We start from the raw sequence: 21,514 nt of genomic DNA, 5'->3' as shown, positions 1-21,514 counted from the left end.
GAAACAGGGAATGCAATGGGAACCGCTTTGAAGATTTGAGCCTAGCACATACTTCTAGCCAAACAAATACTTGGAGGAATCCCTATGCTATGAATAGCTCTCCATCACTTGGAAATACTCTCAGATAGGATAAGGATATTGGTCTCTGGTCCTTTGGCGCTTTGAGAGGCTGTCTTCATCACTGATCCCTGCCATCAGATATTTCAGCCCTGTGATCCAGGTTCGTGCTTCCTCTCCACTGGAAGATACCAGGTCAAGAGATTCCATATGGTCTCCATAGTAGATGCTGAAGCAGCAGTTGGGATCGAAACTGCCATCAGCATAGCGCTGAAAGATCTCCGATTGCTTCCCCTCGCAAACCTCCTGAATAGAGTCAATGGAAACTAGAATGACAAAAGCACGTAGCTCATTAATGACTGTGTGCATGCCCTAGGCCAGACAGGATGCATTTAACCTGCAGAGAAATCCGGTAGAGAAAGGGCCCAAACCTCACACTGCAAGGTCCCCAGTCCACACGGGTTTTGTCTGCAACTCATTTACAACATGCTACACTAGTGCAACCTGCATAGCTAACAAGAACAACTTAATCTTCATAAACTATTAAACGTAAAATAATTTACTGCCCTTTCAGTTCAAGTATAACTTTCTTTTTCATATCCTGTGAATGAACCAAATCCTTCACGCACATTTGTTTATAAGGCAGCAAGACCCTGGGAGGAATCGGAAGAAAGGCTGACACTCACTTTTGGCTTTCTCATTCTTTCGAGAAGGTCTCCAGCGAATACACGACTTGTGCTCGTCCAGGTAATAGAAGCGGACCAGCCCTTTGGAACTGCCACGCAGTTTGATCATTTGGGTACCAGCTTGCATGGAACTCATACATCTTTCCACTGAAGAGAGAAACAAAGTGATATCACTAAGTCAGACTTTGTCCCCTTTAAAATCGCCTTTACAGAAAGAAAACATATCAATTTTCTCATAAGCACCTTACGTTCAGAAGCTCAATTCTACAAATTCCCAGACAAGCTGCTCCCAGCATGTGAACAATCCTAATAAGCAAACTCAAAAACTGAATTTTAAAGCAGCAATATGTAACGAAACTACACAAACCATATATCCCTACAATTTATCCCGATACAAGAAAAAAGAAAAAAGAGCCAACTTTCTTGCTTACTGTTAGAATGATGTTCTAATGTCTGTTAATTAATCATTTAGGATTCAGCAGCGTTATTGTCTTTTAGGAGTTTCTGGGTTTGATGTAAATGTGTGAAGGAGTGGGAGTATTTCAGCATGTGAGGATGAAAAGAAGTTAGAAGAATTGAGTCACTGAGTATTTTTACACATGGGCCAGCTTTGTCAAAAGCTTCACGTCTGAAGTTGAAGCCGCCAGAGGCGACGTTGTGCAGCTCCGGCCCCAGTCGTCCCTCTGTCACCAGGACAGTCACAGCTCTGCCGAGTTCTGCCCTGCTAACGCATTCTGACAAAACGCATCCTCATTGCACGCTTAAAACAACCACTCTTCTAAGTACCGTTTGCTAGTTTTATTATCTATTTAAAAGAAAGGCTGCTATGAAGCTCAGACAGCTAGTGAAGCTTAAGGGTTTTGCCATTGTATATCAGTACTCAGAAAACAACCTCTCACGAGCCCAGTGACCTGCTATGGAAGAACACAGATTCTTCTTATTTCAAAGTCTGAAAACTACAAATACTGCAGGAAATATCAAAGAGTTAAGAGATGTACGAATCCTGGCAGATAGCAAACCTACTTTACTGTGGGTATGGAGAGGGAGATGGATTCTATCTATACAATAGAAAATTTCAAAAGATCTGCATATGTCAAAGCGTACTACTTTGCATTTACTTTTCCAGAGGAATGTAAAGAAATCAATAATCAAATTTTAACTGAGAGGTTCTTGAAGACCAAAAGAACTGCACTAGCAAGCATGCAAAACAACATAGGACTATGTGTCTTAAGTTCTTCCTTCTTTGCCTCTCTCCCACTCTACTGCGAGACAAAGTTGTCACTAAATAAGATTTAAACACAAAAGCTTTCTAGATGATACCATCTTGTTCAATAAGTGGCAGGTATTCAGCCTGCATCTTACCAACATGGCCGATTTTCCATCTCGGAGAAGCTACGATGATGCCACCAACCCAGAAAAACTCTTCAGCCAGACGGGCCACTGAGAACTTATTTTGAAGCAAGGGAGTTTTTGAGGCATCCATGTCTGAGACAAATGGCAACTTCAGAATTGAATACAAGCACTGCAGCAGGCCTTAGTAGAGATCAAGATTCTGTAGTACACATTTTCAATGTAAAAACATTATCGAAAAAAAGAGATATAATAGGTGATTTCAAAAAATCCAGTGGTATTTTTCAGGTTGTTACGGAGCCATTTCACAGTAAATTTAGGCTCCTCCCCTGTCCAGATATAGAATATTAAAGTCCCAACAAAATCCTTTTTATTCTGTGTGACGTACTGATGTGTCTATTTTTGAAGCCTGGGTGAGTTTCAGTTCAACATTTTAAAGATGACAGATGATGGACATGGACAGGGCCATGAGGCAAGATGGCACGGAGAGGAATCCATTTCTGGACAGAAAGACCTCCCGATTCTATTCTTTTTCCTGCCAGCTGCTAAGCATCCACCAAGACATCCTATCAATTTACAGCTCTTGGCTTCTCCACGCTGCTTCCTCCTGACAGCAATTCCTACATAGAGATACCCCTTTTATATACTTGAGTTGCAAGTCCCGCTCTTGCTGAGGGCACTAATTGCTTCTCAAAACCAACCAACAATAGCCATTGCAGCAAATCAGTGCAAAGCTAGCAGTACAATCCATTCCCCTCTCTGCCCTCCTCAGCCACCCTTGCCTTTCCCTGTGAATCGTTCCAGGTGCTTACGCTCTTCAGTCTCTTCCCAGGTCCAAAAGAAAAATCAATCACATTTTCTTCTCATACAGCTCTTCAAAATATCATTGTACCACTCTGCATCTTTTCTCAGAAGGTTCTCCTCAGTATTTTAACGGACATGCCTGCTAAAAGAAAGAACACTTCTCTCTAGGCAGTAAAAGCTAGATACAATGCAAACACAGCAACACATGTTTGCTTCAAATCCTAAATCCATCATGCGCACTAATCCTAAAGCCGTGGTTCTGCCCTATCCAGTCAAGGGATTTGGGAGACACATTATAGCTGTAGGAAAAAAAAAAAACAAGGTTCAAAAAAGCCAGTGCTTCCTTCTTTGCTTCAGCTAGCAGCCTCTTCCCACCTCACAACACATTTAGGAACTTCTTTGCAATGACACAAGCTCCCGAAGACGCCTGCTTAGGGCACGGGCAGCTCCACGGCACCCAACACCGTGCACAGGAGCCAGGATGGGGAGCAGGCTGGAGAACCGCAGAGATAAAAGGTGAGGATTCATTTCTAAGGAGCACTAAGTCACTACCTCATTCTATTTGAAATGCATCCGTTAAACTCTAAATACAGAAATCTGTCATTTATGTTATCACAATCTCTTAATGTACATTAAGTTTTAAGTACAATATACAATTGCTCCTGCCATCTGTGATCTGTACAAGGAGCCTAATACGCTTCTAGCTTGATTGGCTAAACACAAATTGCCCGTTTAAAAACACATTCATTAAGTGCTTCCTACTCCTCCTTTCACAGTTTGAAAAAGCTTTAGAGTAGTTAACTCCACAGATGATTCACTCTCAATTAGAAGTTGCTTATTTCACCGCTTATGGCCAGAGTTCTTCCATTACATTACACAACCCCTCTCCCAGAGATTAACCACAGATTAATTCCAAATTAAAAACAACCTGGGTCTGCACTGAGTGTCAACAGTGGCACGAATGTCACTAATGACACTGCTGTCACAGGCTGGTCCCTATTCAAACACTCCAGCAATGGCCTCCCATTCTCCTAAGGCACCTCTCAAGAGTGATTTAGAGATGACTGCAAACTAATTGTCACCAGAGGAGCAGAACATTCTTCTGTAAAATGCTAAGCAGCATATATCTGTACGACACAAAACTGCTACGCAGTATGCAAGAACCCGTGAAATATTGGTCTAAAGATCCTAATCCTTTTTTCAGAGGAAGTTATAAAATGGTCCAGAATGAGACCTGAGAAACGTGAGTGCAATTACTTGCTCTGCCCCATGCTTCTCTGAATTTCTTAAATAAATCAGTAAACAGCTTTGTGGGTAATTTCCATGCTACAGAAATAAGATCTTAAACGGGGAGAATAACATTGTACCTCATGGGGAGGAGATACAACTAAACTTTAAGGCTCTCAATTACAAGAAGACGCAGTTAAGGTAAACTTCTGCAATAAACCAAAAGCATTGTGGTTGTTTAGCTCCATTTTTTTCTCTTGCAGCACTAATCAGAAGGATTCCTTGCAGTTTTCCAAGTTGTACATTTAACAAAATTTCAGTAGTTGGCACTCTATGTGCTAGACAGCAAAATGTATTCCTTTCAAAATTCAAAAACTAATTCTGTAAGGACATCCTAGATTCTGCATTAACCAGCGATGTGTTATGAACCTGGGAACAAAGGGAAGGGAGAAAACGAGTGAAACGTTACTCCTATGGCAGCGTTGCCCAAGATATCGGTTTCACAGCTGAGAAGCAGAATTCCACACAAGCGGGACTTTGAATGTGGATTTGTTTTTATTCAAGTACAGAGAAATGCCAGTGATTTATAGCACTAGAAAAGAGCTGTTTCAACACTCAAGTTAATGTTAGAATTTTAATCCAAAGACCACCCATAGAAGGTTAATTTAAATCCTTTTAGCTGGCACTATCAATCCATCCTTCAGGTCTCCTAAGAACACGATCACATAAACAGAGAAAGATAAAATCTTTCAAACAGCCCCTCTGTTTACTGACTATGCTGAATACTGGGTAACAGTGTGGGAAAGCAACAGGAAACAACAAAGGGTTAAATGTGACACAATCCCCCTCCCAGCTCTTAAGCATCCTGAGCTCAGTACTTAGGATATAAGCCTATTGAACCCGGTTTCTATTCTTGCCTCACTTGACATCCTCAGAAAAATCTTGCTCACCTGACACAACATGCAGATTAAAGACTTCTTTCCATAGCACTTTAAAAACATATTATTCTCTGAGTGCAGCAAGGCTTTTCATGCCACAAAAAGATCTGAAAATCAACAATGTTTGAGTCTGCAGGCTGGGCTGTGGCTTAGCTAAAAGTGGAACTCGGAACACTTGAGGAACAATGCTAGAATGTGGAAAGTCTTCCAAAATAAGATGTTTGCTTCGAGAAGAGCAGAAAAGCCAGACACCATCATAGAGAGAAAGAGCATCTTGCACAAGATACAGGAGCACAACATACATACAGTTTGAAAGATGAAAAAAGTGAACAAAGTGGAGATTCTCCTGAGACAAATAGCCCTTAAAGTAGAAAAGACAGAACTAACAATTTTAATGCTGGAAATTTCAGTAGATAGACCAGACTCAGATCTCTCTTTAGTCCTTTGGACATCAGGAGTCAAGCAAAGACAAACCAAAGCAGCAACTCAAGGGCTAATTGAGACCCACAGTGCAGCCAGAAGCTTGAGCGTATCAGGGAACAGCACACAGACAATTTCTGTGCTTCAGCTGGCTCCCAGTTGAAGATATCACAGAAAATACTTCAGGTATGCTTACTGAACTGATTTTCAAAGTTCAATATATTGATCCGCAGAGACATTAAATATTACAGACCCGACACTGTATCTGACCTGTAAATCCACAAGGATTAGACTGGTAACCTCCCAGCTATACAGTCCAGTTATCCTTGAGTGAACGCACTACAGACCCACTTTACCAGATTAACAAACTAACCTCATCACAAGAGGCTGATTCCAAAATACACAGAAATACATAGGCAGCAATTAGTGATACACGTATTAACTTTAATACAGGTATCACTATTTCCCACTTCCCATCCAGGGAAATCTTGCTCCTAATGGCTGCAGAATAAAAAGAAAATTATTGCCAACCCACAACACAAGCCATAAAATGAAAGGAGAAAACAGAAGTTTTTAATGTCACCTGGCACACTGCCATTTATCTGTACCGTCTCTCTCTGACTGACTTTCATCCTCCCCCTTGCACTTTCAGCTGTAAATGCCAGTCAAAAAGCCTTGGAAAAACTGCAGAAATTACAGTTACAGCTATGTATTACAGCTATAATACATCTCAGACACCCCAGGCTAAGACCTTCATGTGAGGCCTGTTACTGTCTTCTGAAGTACTAAAGGCCGAGATGTTTCTAAGGGAAATAACAAGAAATCTCATTGAAATGCACATCACTAAATACAGCTTAGAAATACATCTGAATTACAGCAAAGGTTCAAACCCAACATACAGAAGCATGAACACGAACAGCAGGAGCACAGAAAGTTTGACACGATGAACCAAAGTCATGATGCTCAGTCATTGCTTCTAGATGTGCAATTTCTGTTTCTTCCCTTCCACCCAGAAATGCTGCTTCCTAAAGGTCTAAAGCAGTGTGATCTAGGCAAGACAGAGCAGTTTCAGTTTCTGCTCTGCCGGAGCCATTTGCCTTTGGGTTTCCCTGGCACTCTATGTTCCCTCCTGCTCCGTGTCTGAATGCAAAGCTGCCTGTGGCACGACCTCTTCCCAAGACGAGGGATATGGGCAGTTGTCGCTGACTGAGTGTAGACAATATCTGCTATATTTTCTATTTTTGTCTGACAACTACAAACTTCTGCATTAGTTATATTAAGAATTCACTAAAACAACCATTTTCAGATGGTTTTGGTACCTTCCAAGGAAGGTAAAAATTTGGATAAATGGAGAGGCGTAACTGAATTTCCTGCACTCATTCAATTGCCCATTCACAGGCCCAGAAAGGCCAGAGCATGGGCTGGACCACAACATTATTGTAACTCTGTATAAGCTGCCTTTCCCTTAATTCTCGCCCCCCCCCCCCCCTGCAGCGCCGTTTGGCACGGACACAGAGCTATAGTTTCTACGGCCATCTGGCCAGGCAGGCTGAGCGCAGGAACCCGCGGCCGCGATCCCAGCCATGCAGCTCGCCCGCGCCCAGTGCCGGCCAGGCCATGCGCCGCCTTCTGCTTCTCATCCACCGGGCTCCAAAGCTTCGTGTTTTGCACTGGCTCCGAATATACTTGAGTTCCGACTGAAATACATCTGTCTTCCATTTACAAGGCCACTGATTCCACTGGGAGAAACAGCACTGGCTGGAACGCTGCATGTCCCGGCGCATCCTTCCAGTGTAGAATTCCCACTGGGCGAGCCCCGAGACAGCCGCTTTAGCTGAGCAACCACAAATACTCAGATTTCCAGGGCTTTCCAAAACTGTTCATAAAGTGGCATTATTAAAACGAACTGATCCTTCTTCACTCCTACTTCACTCGCATGAAAGAATATTGGTGGACCTGGGACCCATTAGCAACAGCAGCACTAACATCCTGACTGCTTCGATGATGCTGAGTTCTCTTGGGCTCATCTGGAAAAATGATGCAATTATTTTAATTGAGAAATGGCTTTCTGTTTTGAGCCTTCGAGTAGGTTTTGCATAAAGGAAGAGTTTTCTTTAATAAACATATTATGATTTTTGTCTCATGTTTCATCAATGAAGCTGCAGAATTATTAACCTTTTTCCACTTAAAACATGCACCATCTCTGAGATATTTCTATGGGTTTAGCCTTCAATGACTAAAATATAACAACAATAGCTGCTAACAAATTCTACTAAGAACTCTGATGCTGGTTTTGGCAAGGGAAATTCAATTTCCAAGATTATCTTTAGTAAAAAGGATTTAAAAGCTACTTGAACTTCTTTTCTTGCAAAGCTGTAATCATGAAGTTTTGTTGACTGGAGAAAACCATCAGCAGAAAATAAAGATTTTAAAACTACAAATGTTGCTCTAAGGTCACCTTGTTTCCAGCTTCTGAAATGTATAAGAAAATGTCCCTATACACTTAATTGAGGTAAGATCTTAAACTCTTTACATTTAAACATCTTTCAGCACTTTACCATCTGTTCAGTGACATGGGTCATAAACACTGAAAGGGAGATTAAGGCAGGTTGGGAGGGAAGAAATCCATCAGTATTATTGAACTCCTCCTATGAAAACACCACTAAGAACTCACAAATCTAAGGCAAAATTGGTACAAGAAAACAAGGAAGATTCAAAGAGATTCAGAAAAGACATCTGCTCCTGTCATGCATCACCATTAATTGATTTTAACTCAAACTTTGCTTTCACATTTGGGGTGAATTTTAATATATTCTGCCTGTAAAAGATTCAGAACTCTTCTAGACATTCCTTTCATGTCACATACATTTAAAAATATGACAATTTTGGTCAATGACAAGAGAATAAAGAAAAAACTCCTCTAACATTAATTTGTTGTGCAGTGTTCATTTCCATTGTGCACTTGATTCTCCCACATATAGATAAATGTTAAAAGGAAAATGTTATCCTACATTCATGAAAACCTGTGCAGAATTTTCCAATTAAATTATTTATACTGAAAGTTCTTGGGTTTTCAGCTGATCAGAAATAAAAATTTATTGCTTAAAATTTCTAGAATTGCTATGGAACAAAACCTAAAAAGATATTTGCTTGATAATTCAGCTGAGGAATATAGCTGAGAACATTAGTTCATGCTAAGAACTACAAAAGCTATTTTTAGAGGCATTATTTTGTGCAGGCTTCCTCCTCAATTCCACTAATGGGATGCCGAATGACAGACTGGAGAGTTTCAATCACCTTAAAAAAATAAGAATTCATTCTGGTATAAAAGTGTGATGATTCTGAATGAGCAGTGTTTCATTGCATCTTATTTCTACTGGACTTCTTATCTTTTACTCTGTATTATAAAAACTATCTAATTTACTCACATCAAAGAAGACAACGCCACAGGAAGAAATGCATTAAAACTACAAACCAGATAATCTGTTCAGAATTACTGCTCTTCCCACCGTGTCCAAATACATCAGGAAAATAGCCAAAGTTCACTCTTCGGATCAGAATAAAAATTTCTGACAAGAAAAGAGGATGCATAGAGCCCAGTTTTCTCCAGTATACTGAATTTGTGAACTTTCACATTTTGTTTTTCACTCAGTTTCACATACGCATTTTTAAGAATAGCACTGGTTTTTATTAAAGCAATAAATACATTTTTAGAAGTATTTAAAAAAAGGAAAGAAGTGTAATCTCTATTCCAGAGGCACATAAAAGGAAAAAAAGCCTGAGAACGATTCCTTGTATGCTGCCTTGTGACTTCACTACATGAGAAATACACAAAATCACTATACATTCACTAACAAACACTAGGAAAAAGCAAGTGTGGTTTAATAGCCTTAGACTCACATTCATTCCCTTGTACCCAACTTTTTTGGCAACAAACCAGTAGAATTGCTTAAGGAAAGCAGAATGTGAATTGCAGTAAATTTCAGATCCCTATTCAGAAGCAGCGAGGCACTTTATGTCATCGTTTCTGCTTGGGAAAAGTGGATTTGGTAAGTACTTCCACTGATGCAAGGTGAGAACCAAGCTTCAGAAACATTTTTCAATCACTTTTTACAAGTACAATTGACTGCACAAGGTGCAAGTCAGTAAGAAATCAAGCCTGAAGTGTTTTCTGAAGACAAAAATAAGCTTCTCCCCCACACTGATCTGCCTTTTGCATAATAGATGCTTGATGGTCATTGCTCCTCTCACTCCACTGCACTCCCGCACGCAGAGCAAAGGCAGCTGGATATATGAGCTGCTTCAACTGAGTTCTGCTCAAATTTTTATTCTCCAGACCTGACTATAACTAACCTAAACCTCCTGATAAATCAATGAAAGCAAAGCGGTTCCTCCCTGTCACCCCATTTGTTTCCAAGGTGCCTCCAGCAGCTGGGTTGGAATGACACCGTCTGGCAGAAGCACAGACAGGCTGAGCGTCCCTCGGGCTCGGGTTCAGCACTGGCTGCAAACGCGGAATGAGCCTCAACAACGGCTCCAGGGACGATTCTCCAGGGAGATCCTCAAGCGAGAGCCTCTCTCTCATACCTGTTTTTAGAAGTCAGAAGCTGAACCTTGCAGTAGGAAGTCGGAAAGACTTTGCCTGACGAAATTCCTGCTCCATCGTACTTTCCTCAAGGACCTCGTCTGTTTAAAGCACAAATGAATCCACGAGGGTACATCAGGTTTCGGAGAACAATAACTAGATGAGGAATAGTCCGGCTGTCCCATCACAACATTTTCAAAACAAAAATATTTTGGTTTTCAGTCCTGAGACACTTCTGTTAGAAAATGCAATCAATAAAAGTATGTTAAATGAAAATGTTTCAATGAAACTGCACCATTTCGGTCAATCAAATCCAAAACTTGGGGATTTACAGCTTATGAAGATTTAAGAAAAATCACCTTCTTTCCTTGGAACAAGAAAAAAAAAATTGCTCATAGTCTCTTACCATTCTCTCTAGCATCTTCTTAAATGAAATCTTGCGTGCTTCCAGATCTTTAGATTCTATGCCAGCAATGTGGCACCGGTAAATAGACCCTTATGCCAAGTTTTAAAATATGCTTCAAGTTTTTTGCTCTTTAAATAAATATTGACAATGCCTAAATACATCTCATCATTTCTGCTTCATTCTTAACAAATCTCAATAGAAAATATTAGTTAATGTTTTCCTAGTCTTCTGATGCAGACTGAGACTCATTTACCTAAATCATTTGCATAGTTCTCCCAATCATTAAATCTGTCACAGACTAGAAGTATTCTTGGATTTGATATTATTCTTGTTAATAAAGAATATCATTACCAAAATGGTAATAACTTACAGAGAAAGCAATGGCCGTTTTAATAAAATAGAAGATTTTTCTACCTGATGTTCTATGGACATCTTTTTTAAAATTACAAATCTGCTCTATAGTGAGACTCTTCTAAGTCAATTTGCTTTAATTATCACATTCACATCCTTCTTCAGTTACTTGAACAGTATTTGCTGCAGTGATTCCTGACTCCACAGGTACAGCCACACCCGTCTGCAGCAGCTTCTCATTTGCTGAATGAACCACTGCTTTAGCTTGTTTTTAGTACGCTAATAATAAAGACACAGAGGAGCCAAAATGAGTTAATGGACACCAGGTTTGGTTTCAACATCTAAACACCAAGTTAGATCCAAGCATTTTTCCACTTTGGTAAAGTTTTAATCTAGATGATATTTTTTCAGCCAATGTTACAAAAGAAAAGTGAACTTTATGAACGTGTCCTTCAACAAATATGGCAAGATATTCATGAACATGTAAGTATTCTGTTAGTTGAGAATACAGGGAGCCAGGGTTCCTGATCTGCCTTCCCAAAGGCATAAAAGTGCTCAAACAGTACCCAGTGCACACCGAGCAGCTTTTCTGAACACACACAAGTCATACTACTTTACTTGTTGCATAACTATTGTCAAACCACATGCCTGACAGGCATAAAATACAACATGCATAGAGACAAGCAACTATGCATTTGATTCAATTAAAATATATCACAAGTAAGGGTTTCTCTCTCTGGGCTTTTACCAAATAAATTGACAAGAATATAAAGCTTTTAAAAAAATAAAAACTGGGTTTTTGAGAATTGGTCATGAATTAATACAATGTCTTAAGAAGCCGTAAGTACAGGAGATGTGACCTCCAAGTTCAAATTGCAGAAAACTGCCCCATAGTTGTACCAGCTCGAGGCAGTTCAGAGAGGGCTGAATCAATCCGAGTGTAACTGCACGGGGACACGTTCCACCCCAACTGATTCTGTGCACCCTTCTTGTTTGAGGGGTATAAGGAAACTGTATCTAATTAGAAGCAAATCACATATTTTTAAAAAACTAAAACAATACGGCTGACTCTCAACAGCACCGGAGTCTCTTCTCTCTTCTGATGTGGGTAGCAGAAGATCTATGGTTAAAAATAGAAAACCTTTCCTTATGGTGACAGCTGGCTCCTTAAACAAGCAGAAAAGGGACATGAATATACCTGGTGCACACTTTGCACTCACCACGCAGGAAGAAGAATCTATTAGACATGCACCTATTATTTAAGGTTTGGTGGTAACAGGAGGCAAAGGTATGGTACAGCAAAGGCTGCCTTAAACTGCTATATTTTATATGCTTTATGCTGTGTTTTAAGCATTTAAGTTTGAATAACAGAAAACAAGTGTTCAAGAAAGCTCTGTAAACTATACTTTTCTTTACAGTGAAACTAATTACCCTCTAAAAGGTGGTTAAAATAAAATTTCCCCTTACCTTTATCTGGGCTGAGGCATTTGATGGTGCTTGCATCATCCATATTCCAGTGAGAGAATCAAGTGAACAAAACACCAGAGGAAGCAGCAAAGACCATATGTACATCACTGATATTTCCAAAGACTCTTTTGAATAATGAGAAAAATAACACTGCACGTTGGTCTTTAATGTAGCACCAGAAGGCTCCTAAGGATGCTCGCTGCTTCTGTTCTGAGCGAGCTCATTTTTTATTCTCTGTGTAGTAGTAGATCAGGCGCTGCTGACAGGTAGAAACCAGCACACAGCTCAATGAATGTTACCAGCCTTTCACTGCAACTCAAGTGTCCAGCCACCTGGGACAATCGCTTATTAACTCTTTGTTTCCCCACTCTCAGATAAGATCTATGGATGTATTTTGCTTCACTCCTTCAAAAAAGAACTGGAGGAAAAACTTGTGGATGTTAGGAAACAAACTCACTTTTAATTCCTCTGGGATGTATTTCATTCAGTAGGCATCAAGCATCAATGGGGTGCTACTTCATTTAAGAAGGAAGAAAAAGTATTTTTTATTTTAATGCCTCCCCTGTGTCCGCAGAGCATCCTACATATTGTCAAAGTATCCGCCCATACTTGCTTAAGTTGAGAAAGTCCACAGTTACTGATAAAAATAGGTGTTCTCTTTGGACTTCTGTCTGATTTCTTTTCTTGGCAAAGACCATATATTTCCCTCCTTTTTAACTTGCAAGGAAATATAAATGCAGAATTAATGGAAAATAGCCAGCAGACAGTGCACATTATTGTATGCTGTGTCCCAAAAACACAACACACAAGAAGGCAGATGCAGATTTCTGAGGTCTGCCTAAATTCTGGAGAAGAATTTCAGCATCTTTATATGATGGTGCTACCTAAAATTTCCAAGCAGGAATAGTTCCTGCCTGTCCTACATACCACTGAAATACAAAGGATAAGACAATTTGTGCCTTTGAGAACCTGAAATCTAAATAAACAGGATTAATAAATGAATGGAAAAAAAAAATTCTCTCAGTTAGAAAAATGATGCATGGGGCCAAGGTAACAAAGTTAACAGTGTCCTGCCCAAAATCCCTGGCATTTCTGCTCTGGAACCCTCGGGCATTCTCCCCGCACAGGTTTAGCGGGCGCTGCTGTTCTCCATCCCCAGCGCAGTCAGCGGAGTCAACCCCGCGTGCTGTTCTCCTTGTAACACCTCACTGCAACCCTGACCTACTTAAGCGTGTACGTGAGGTGCAGTGTAATGCTTACAATTACCTTTCTCTCACCCCATTCAGTCTTTCCAGACTAGAAATGTTGAGTCTCATTCATAGTTTCCAATTGTTACAGCTGGATTTTCCTGATGTTTTCATTCTTTGCATTTTAAGCATCAGCCAGCATTCCTGTGAGATCAATATCTTTGCAATATCTGACACAAAACCCCTATAATTTTCATTTAGGCACGAATCCCATTGTCCTTACCGTCTAAGGAGTGATTTCAGAATTTGGCTCAATTCTGTTTTCAGCAAAGCATTATCCTATTTGCTCACTCGCTTTCAACATTAGCTATGTCCCCTGAGATATCATCTCCTGAGCAACCCAGTGCAGGAGCACTTGAGGAGCACTGGAGCCTCCTGGGACATCACGTATTTACACCACATTACATTTGGGTTATTCCTATTGCATCCACGGCATTTGCTTTTCAGGGCAAATACTGCGGCTGCTGTACTGCACCGTGCAAACTCAGGCTGACATAATGTACACGACAGTGGCAACGGCAGAAGGCACAAAGATCCTGCATTCCTCATGATGATTTTTTACATATAAAAAAATTATAAGCTGCATAATAGGTTGAGATCTGGCAGTCATTATCCTTCAAGCTTTTGAAAGATATTATAATTTCATACAGAGTCTGCTTGACTACTGATACACCATTTACTCAAGCATAATCAGGGACAATCCTCTACACAGAAAGCAATATAGATTTCCTGTGCTAGTAAATGAACTGCTATTAAAAGACGCCAGTCCCCACCAAAAGCAAGTTACAAACTAGAGTATTTTCAGGGTAAAACACACGCTGCAGCTGTATATATTCTGAATGCACACAGCAAATCCTCACAGGATCCAGTATTCCTTTAGTGTTTTCCATCCAATTTAGACTTGCATATTAATTTAAATAAATTAACCTAACAGGTAAAACACATTTATGAAGGACATAGCATCGTCCTGTGCACATGAGGGAAGCTGGGTTTCAATAACAACCGATCTTACTGCCCAACACAGGGGAGGAGCGTTACCACTTCTGGGGCCAAAATAAGGCAACAGGCAAATCAGCACAACAGTGTCGTATTGGAGTTAAGACAAAGTGGAGAATGGAACATCCACAATACCAGCAGCATTCTAAGTTACTTATGAAAGTAGAATACTTTGCTCTCATTGAAGCCATCAAACTCCATACCAGATAGTTCCATATCGCATAGTTCATGGCATCACTTCAAGACCTTCTACAAATCAACTTCAACACACGTGGGTGTCTGTTCTTAAGTTTTTGTTCCCATAGTTACCAATGTACTTTAGCACAGGAGAGAACAGCAGGTGGCTAGACAGAGAAAAAAATCCCCATTCTTTTCACATATGAAGAGTTGGGAAGTTTCAAATTAAGGTTTTATTGCCAAATGTTTACAGACAGCTCCCAAGACTAGAACAATCAGATCAGCAATCTCTAGGATCCTTCCATTTGTTTATTATTCAGTGGACAGTAAATTCAACAACATCCAGTAAAACGATAAGTTTCCAGTTTTGCACCTGACGATGCCATGGGGTTGCACAATTAAGTGCACAAATATGATTTCCTCTTTTTTTGTAGTTTGAAATACTCCCCAGGCCCCCTTGATACCTTTACATGTGCTTTCTGCAGAAAAATCGTAAATAAGCCCAAGCACGCTGTGCACAAGACAGATTTCTCGCAATAAAATTATCTTTGTGGGATAAAAACCAGTAAAAACAAACACCAACAGTCTGTTCAACCAAAATAACAATTTACTTGAAGTTTCCTATCAAAACTGTCACAGCTTGCAAGGTAATACCTTTTCCATTTTCTACTAAAATAGAGGATAAAATGTACTGTCATTTTTCTGGCATTGATGTGCTGCAAATAACAAGATGCTTTGCATTAATATGTTTTGTCACTTTTTGTATAATAAAATAAGATGCTGTGGTACTGTGTGCTGTCCATTACCTTTCACTTTTGAGGTAGATGAACAAACTAACATCATTCATGTGCCCAGCGCCTACAGGCTCACTTACTGTCATATGTGTATGGATCTCCTCAATCCTATTTTATCATAGAAACAAAACCAACATTTAACATTAGGTCACTAGTAAAATGCTGGATTATTGACCAGTTTCACTAACGATACCGTCACAGTGAGCATTCAGCAGGACCCCGACTGCTGGGCTGTCAGTGGCAACCAGGCAGGAATGTGGAACACAAAGCAAGGGAAGGACGGCAGCAGCAGCAAGAGATCAGGTGCTAAGACAGGAAGGGAGAAATATGATAAATGTGAGGAGCTGGCAGCGTAATAACCCTATGAGTAAAGGTTTGCAAAATGGAGAAAAAAATATCCTCTAGCTGAGCATCATGCTAATAATTGACGCTATACTGTAACCATCCACAATACTGGAGTTTAGACAGGAATCCAGTTCACTGAACCAATATTCTGTGGGTTAACAAATTCCTTCATCCCATTTTCCTTCTGTTGGCAGCGGAAGGGAGCACGCTCACAGCTCCCTTCCCTGGGCTTGTTCACGTTACTGCTTTTGACATATTTTTACCCTACAGCCTATTGTCTCAGAGCTCCGTTTCCTCCAAGAGTCCGTGTCAGCGCTGTTAGAGCTATGGAAAAGGTGCGTAACAACCACAACCAGAAGAGAATCATGGCTGCCCAAACTACATGAATTGTCCTTGTAAAGAGGTAATGACACGCTTCATGATAAATTGCATCTTTGTGGTGTTCCAAAGACAGGAGTGGAACAAAGAAACAAGTTAATCTTCTCATTTTTCAGAAGAGGACAGAACATACGACATATATGACAAAATATGAGTAATATGTAGCCCTTGGAAGTGAAACCCATCCTGAGCCAATTCCATCCCCAACATCAAAACTGTAATTTATTCAGTCACAACTATGACCTGGATTTCCAAATAGAGATACAGTTATCAGACAGTTGAGCCATGAAGGGCTGAAAAATGCATAGAGAGGTGGTCTCAATTACTAATTAGTAACAGAAGACAACAGATGTTTGCAAATATAAAAAGCAGCTGCGGTGCACTCTGCTCCATTGTTCCAAATAAACTGAAAAAGATAAACACATTGCTCTGGATAAGCACTAAGTAGATGAAGCATTCATGCTTTGTTAAACTTTCCAAACACTCGAGGGTGTTTGAAATTATGTTGCATGTTAAATTTAAACAGATTTATCATCCACGTGTTCTGAATGTAATGAACACTTCACTGCTTCACATTTCCCACTTAAAAAATAGTAAATTCTCTAAATAGAGAACGCACATGCATCTTGTGTAGGTCTAACAGAAAACCTTTAGTCCTATAGATACTCTGCATTATCTAGGAATGTCGAATGTTAAATGGTTTCCTACATCTTTTTTATTTATGCACACACAGCTTCAAATGCCTGCAAGAGCAGTTCCAAGTGTTGGGCATTTGTTAACAAAGGGAACTGTGGGTACTATGCAATGGAAGTACTTAAATAAAAAGTTTCATCATGAAAATTCTAACTAACACACTTGGATCACTCTACTTGCTACCAAAATGAGAACAAAACAATTTGCACAATAAGGCCTCATATTTAGATAGTCGCAACTTTAATACATTTGATTTTGGATAAACATTTCCCAAACTTTGTTTTCACACATGAGATTAAAGCAGATGATAAGGATGTGGCTACACAAGGAAATCACTATGGAGTGTGGAAATCATAGTTCATTAATTGCACTAATTTGGAGTCTGGATACTTATTAAGATGAGGTAACACACCTTTTTGCACAGTAGAAAGGCATTTCAAAGCAGAAGTTATTCCAGAGTACTTTACCTTTTGTAATACATATATTAAACGCCCTAAGCAGGTGGTATGGGGAGAAGGGTGCAATTTCCAGTGTCAGATTTTCAGTGTATAGATGAACACTCAAAATGAGATATCAAAAGTCCTGCTTGAAAATTTCTGGCTTGTTTACTTCCTAGCGCTCTTCTTATGCAATGCTTTAATTTAGACTATCCCGAGTACAGGCACAGAATTAATGAGGTCAGTGAAAGGAGACTGCTAGCCTGGTTACTACACCTTTAAATACTTCTTTTTACTGACAGTTCAACTGTTACTCTGCTATTTTTAAATTGGTTTCAAACTCTAGATGCACAGGGCTGGGGGACAAGCCCTTCCCCAAAAATGCCACCGACAAGAGGCCAACATCCTCAGCTTGGGAGATTTTCCCCTTTTTTTCTACAGCTTGTTTACTGGATTGTTAAGCATTCTGGCATCAAATAGAAGGGGGTGGAGAAGAAGTTGAGCTGCCACATTTCTAAAATTAGCATCTTCTGTCTCTGAGAAGCCTGTGGAGATTTAAAAAAAATAGGTTTCTCTGCAAGATGCAGAGAGATGTGGAATTTAAACTGTGTTACAAAGCTAAAGCCCTAAGTTCTCTTTCATACCCAAAAGCTACTTCACCTCCCCTTTCCTCACCCCTGCTCCCAGCTGTCAGTCAGAGGCTAGAAACACAAAATAACCAGCCCAGCCTTTGTTACTAAAAGCTGAGCTTAAAGGTGAGCAATGGCCTTGAAAATGTCTCCTCTTTCCGTAAATGAAACTCGTCCCCTACAACCCAGTGAGTTTAGTCTCTCTTCACTGTCCACAGGCCATGGCTTGTTCATTCTTGGTAATAAATTATGAATGCCCCCCCATACGTATCTGTTACTCAAATCACCAGCTAAATAATGTATGAAAAAATGAAGAGACTCTTCTGAGGGGAGACAACTGTGGGGGACTAAACTTTGAATCATTGGGCTACAGCAGCAAGCATCAAAGCTTTACTATCAGGTTTGACCCCAGCTGGGTTTTATTTTTTTAAAAGGGTTAGAACTAAACTCTTATGAACATGAATGGCTAAACAGCAGGGGCATGGCATGAAAGCTTGCCCAGAAACGCATGGAAAGAATAAAACCCCAAATGAAGAAACTTGCTAGAAGCACATGGGTATCAAAGGTCTTCACTATCTTGTACCAGTCTGAACTGGGACAGAAGGTCACAGTTGATAATTTTCACCAGAAATACATTTACAGTTAATTCCACAAAGAAAGAGAGTGTTCTGGTTCAAGAGAACTGATGTAGGCTGAAAATACAAAGCCTGCAAATGAAACAAAAGGTGAAGGATGACTGCTCAAGGAAGTTTCTAAACTTAGAATTATAGAAATGTAGAATAAAGGCAAGTGACAAACTTTGACAGTATCCAACTTATTGAACCACAGCCACACCTATTAAGATCACAAATGTTATTTTTAGTAGTTCATTATATGGCAAATTTCTAAACACGTGTGCAAATAATTTATAATTTCTGTTATGTGGAGACCTTACTGCTGCTCCTGGCAAAAAGAATCTGCATTAAATTACATCTGCAAAACTGTATTTCAAAACAATACCTTTGGAAAGGGGCAAAAGGGAATTAACATACTGCATTAGGCTGTATCTCCATGTAAGACAACCAAGGTACATTCCCGGAACATCTAATTAAAGCTTGTTAGACCAAAGTTTGAATGAATTTGAAGTGAGCCAAAATTTGCTTAACAGATCAAAGGATGAAGGAAGTGTCCTAGTGTAATGAAGAGTAGGAAAGGGGAATTAGTTGCATCCTTGGATGCCTTATCTGATTACTTTGTACCCAAGGAGTCAAAGTATCCAGTATTATCTGGAAGCACTTGTTTTAGACAATCTGATGCATTACTAAAGATATCTGATCATTAGCTGGCATGTTGAATTCCCTCCCAACAGTATACAGATAACCAACTCTTATTTCATCCACATAAACTGGCTGAGCTTGGCAGCACTACTTTTTGTTTCATCCTGTCAATGCAAAAAGTTGTGCCAGTGCAGGCCAGTGTCTTCCTGGTGACTGCTAAAGTGTCTCATCCATTGAGAGCATGAACACCACTTGTTCAGGTGCTGAACACAGATAAAACATTGATTTCTTCATTATAAAAATGAACGGAACAATCTGCCACTGCACCATCTCTTGTCTCTAAATTGTCTCGTTATGCTGCATGTTTGGCAACAAAAAATAGCGTGGGACCTTGACAACTCCCTCACACCTCTAACTTTTATTATTGATCAGAATAAAGTTTGAGGAAAAGTAGGAAATCTGCATAGCCGGGATGTAACTTGAAGTCAGTCAACTTGTACCGAGAAGTAAAGAGCAAACTGCACACAGCACAGTTGGTCAAGTCACCTGAATTCACAGTAGCAAAGAAAATCAGGTTCCAAACCAGACAGTAAAGAACACAGCACAGACTCTGGCAAAGTCATTCTGATACCAAAACTAGATTTACGGAACATCATGGCCATGATACACAGTGCAGAGAATACAGACTTTACCCTTATCCTACCTACCTGCAAGAAGCTACTACTAAAAAAACCTTCCCACTGGAGGACTAATCATAAGCATCTCAATATTGCTGTGGCAAATGCATGCTAGAAGAGAAGGGAAGATTATATAAAGCCCACAGAGAGAAGAAAAGTGCAAGAACAGAACTGTTCCACTGGAAGAATATCCCTAAGGTCACTGTCTCTGCAGGCGCAGAAAAAACAACAAGGTAGCATTACAGCTTGCAAGACAGTTAAGTGGTCATTCGGTAGAGTTTAGATTAAACTCTAATCTCCTTATTTAACATTTGAGGACCTGGTTTGTGCAGCACCTGAATGTCTGCAGGTGCTTTTAACAGTTAGATGCATTCCATGTGTTCACTGTAATTTACTTGTCAGTCATTTACTTGACTAATTATCTACTCAAAATGGCTCATCACACAGGATACCTGGGGGTTTACAGCCATCATTGCAGATGTGATAGCTTCATCCTCAAGCAGAACAACGATACAGGTAACACCATCCTCTACACAAATATGTGTTGTCAGAAAACATGCAAATACAGAACCACCACCACCACACAACACTGGAGAATAAATTCAAGATCTAAACATGTTAATGGCTTACATGAACTATGTACCACAGAGATAAGAGTGACTGCACAATCAAAACTGATCAGCATAACACACAAGAGCAAAACTACTGCATAATCCTGAGAAAATGCAGGTACACCAGCACTGTGGGGCAATTAGCACAAAGGATTCTATTCCAGATAGAAATTATTAATGAAATTAAGAAATTATGCGTAATGTTTAGCGCACTTATTTAAAAGCCCACCTTCATTTCCTCCATCAGCAAAGTTTGCAAGGTGCACTTCAATGTAATGTCTATAGCTAGTGAAACTGCTCTGAAGTAAACAAATTTGTCAAAGAATTATAAATTGCTCTATTAAAGATTACCAAAGATTTACAATTAGCATAAAGCATTACCATTTCCCTGAACCAGTACATATTTACAGCAAGTGGAATGGATTTTCATCTACTTAACAGTCTTTTTATTAATCTAGATACTATGGTCATAATTAATAAAACATGATTGCTAAGAGATAAAAGAGCTTTTGGAATGACGGTGTGCTGATATGGTCTAAAACAATATTATCCCCTAAATGAGCAGGGTCAAATAGCTAAATAAATAGCTCTAGACATGTGGGAAAAAATGAAGCTTAATGTGATGTTATTGAAGTACTGCTAATACACAATTGTGCCCACAAGCACCAGCACCATTTATCCTGTAGTTAAAATTCTAGTGTATACAGAAAAAAGAATAAATCCACCTACTGTGCTTCTGTGGTGGGCTTCCTAAATCCATTGTCTTGTAGAAATAAGAATTTTTTTTTTTCAATTGCCTATATTAGGATGTAAAAATAGTCAGCATTTTCCCTCCGTCTTGCTCCCTCTTCTGCAAGTCCCTCTTCCTGTTCGCATGAGCAGGCAGTTTAAATTTCATCCCGTTTATTAGCTCAGTCACTGAGGAATCACTGTCAGTTTCTGATGGTACAAGCTCCTTTACTGTACACAACACCCAAGGAAGC

General features: G+C 39.8%; 1 protein-coding gene across 1 annotated transcript in view; it reads right to left on the bottom strand.

Annotated features, from left to right (window-relative positions):
* Positions 1-21,514, bottom strand: part of PLCH2 (phospholipase C eta 2) — a 50,766-nt gene that overhangs the window by 22,741 nt on the left and 6,511 nt on the right. Inside the window, exons 2-3 of the mRNA XM_065649838.1 lie at positions 744-890; positions 140-383 (exon numbers count right to left, since the gene is read on the bottom strand). Of these exons, the coding sequence (XP_065505910.1) occupies positions 140-383; positions 744-890 (391 nt within the window). The remainder of the gene's footprint in view (positions 1-139; positions 384-743; positions 891-21,514) is intronic.

The sequence above is a fragment of the Caloenas nicobarica genome, chromosome 22, assembly GCF_036013445.1.
Source record: "Caloenas nicobarica isolate bCalNic1 chromosome 22, bCalNic1.hap1, whole genome shotgun sequence".
Classification (NCBI taxonomy): Eukaryota; Metazoa; Chordata; class Aves; order Columbiformes; family Columbidae; genus Caloenas; species Caloenas nicobarica.
This window is presented reverse-complemented; position numbering and strand designations above follow the sequence as displayed.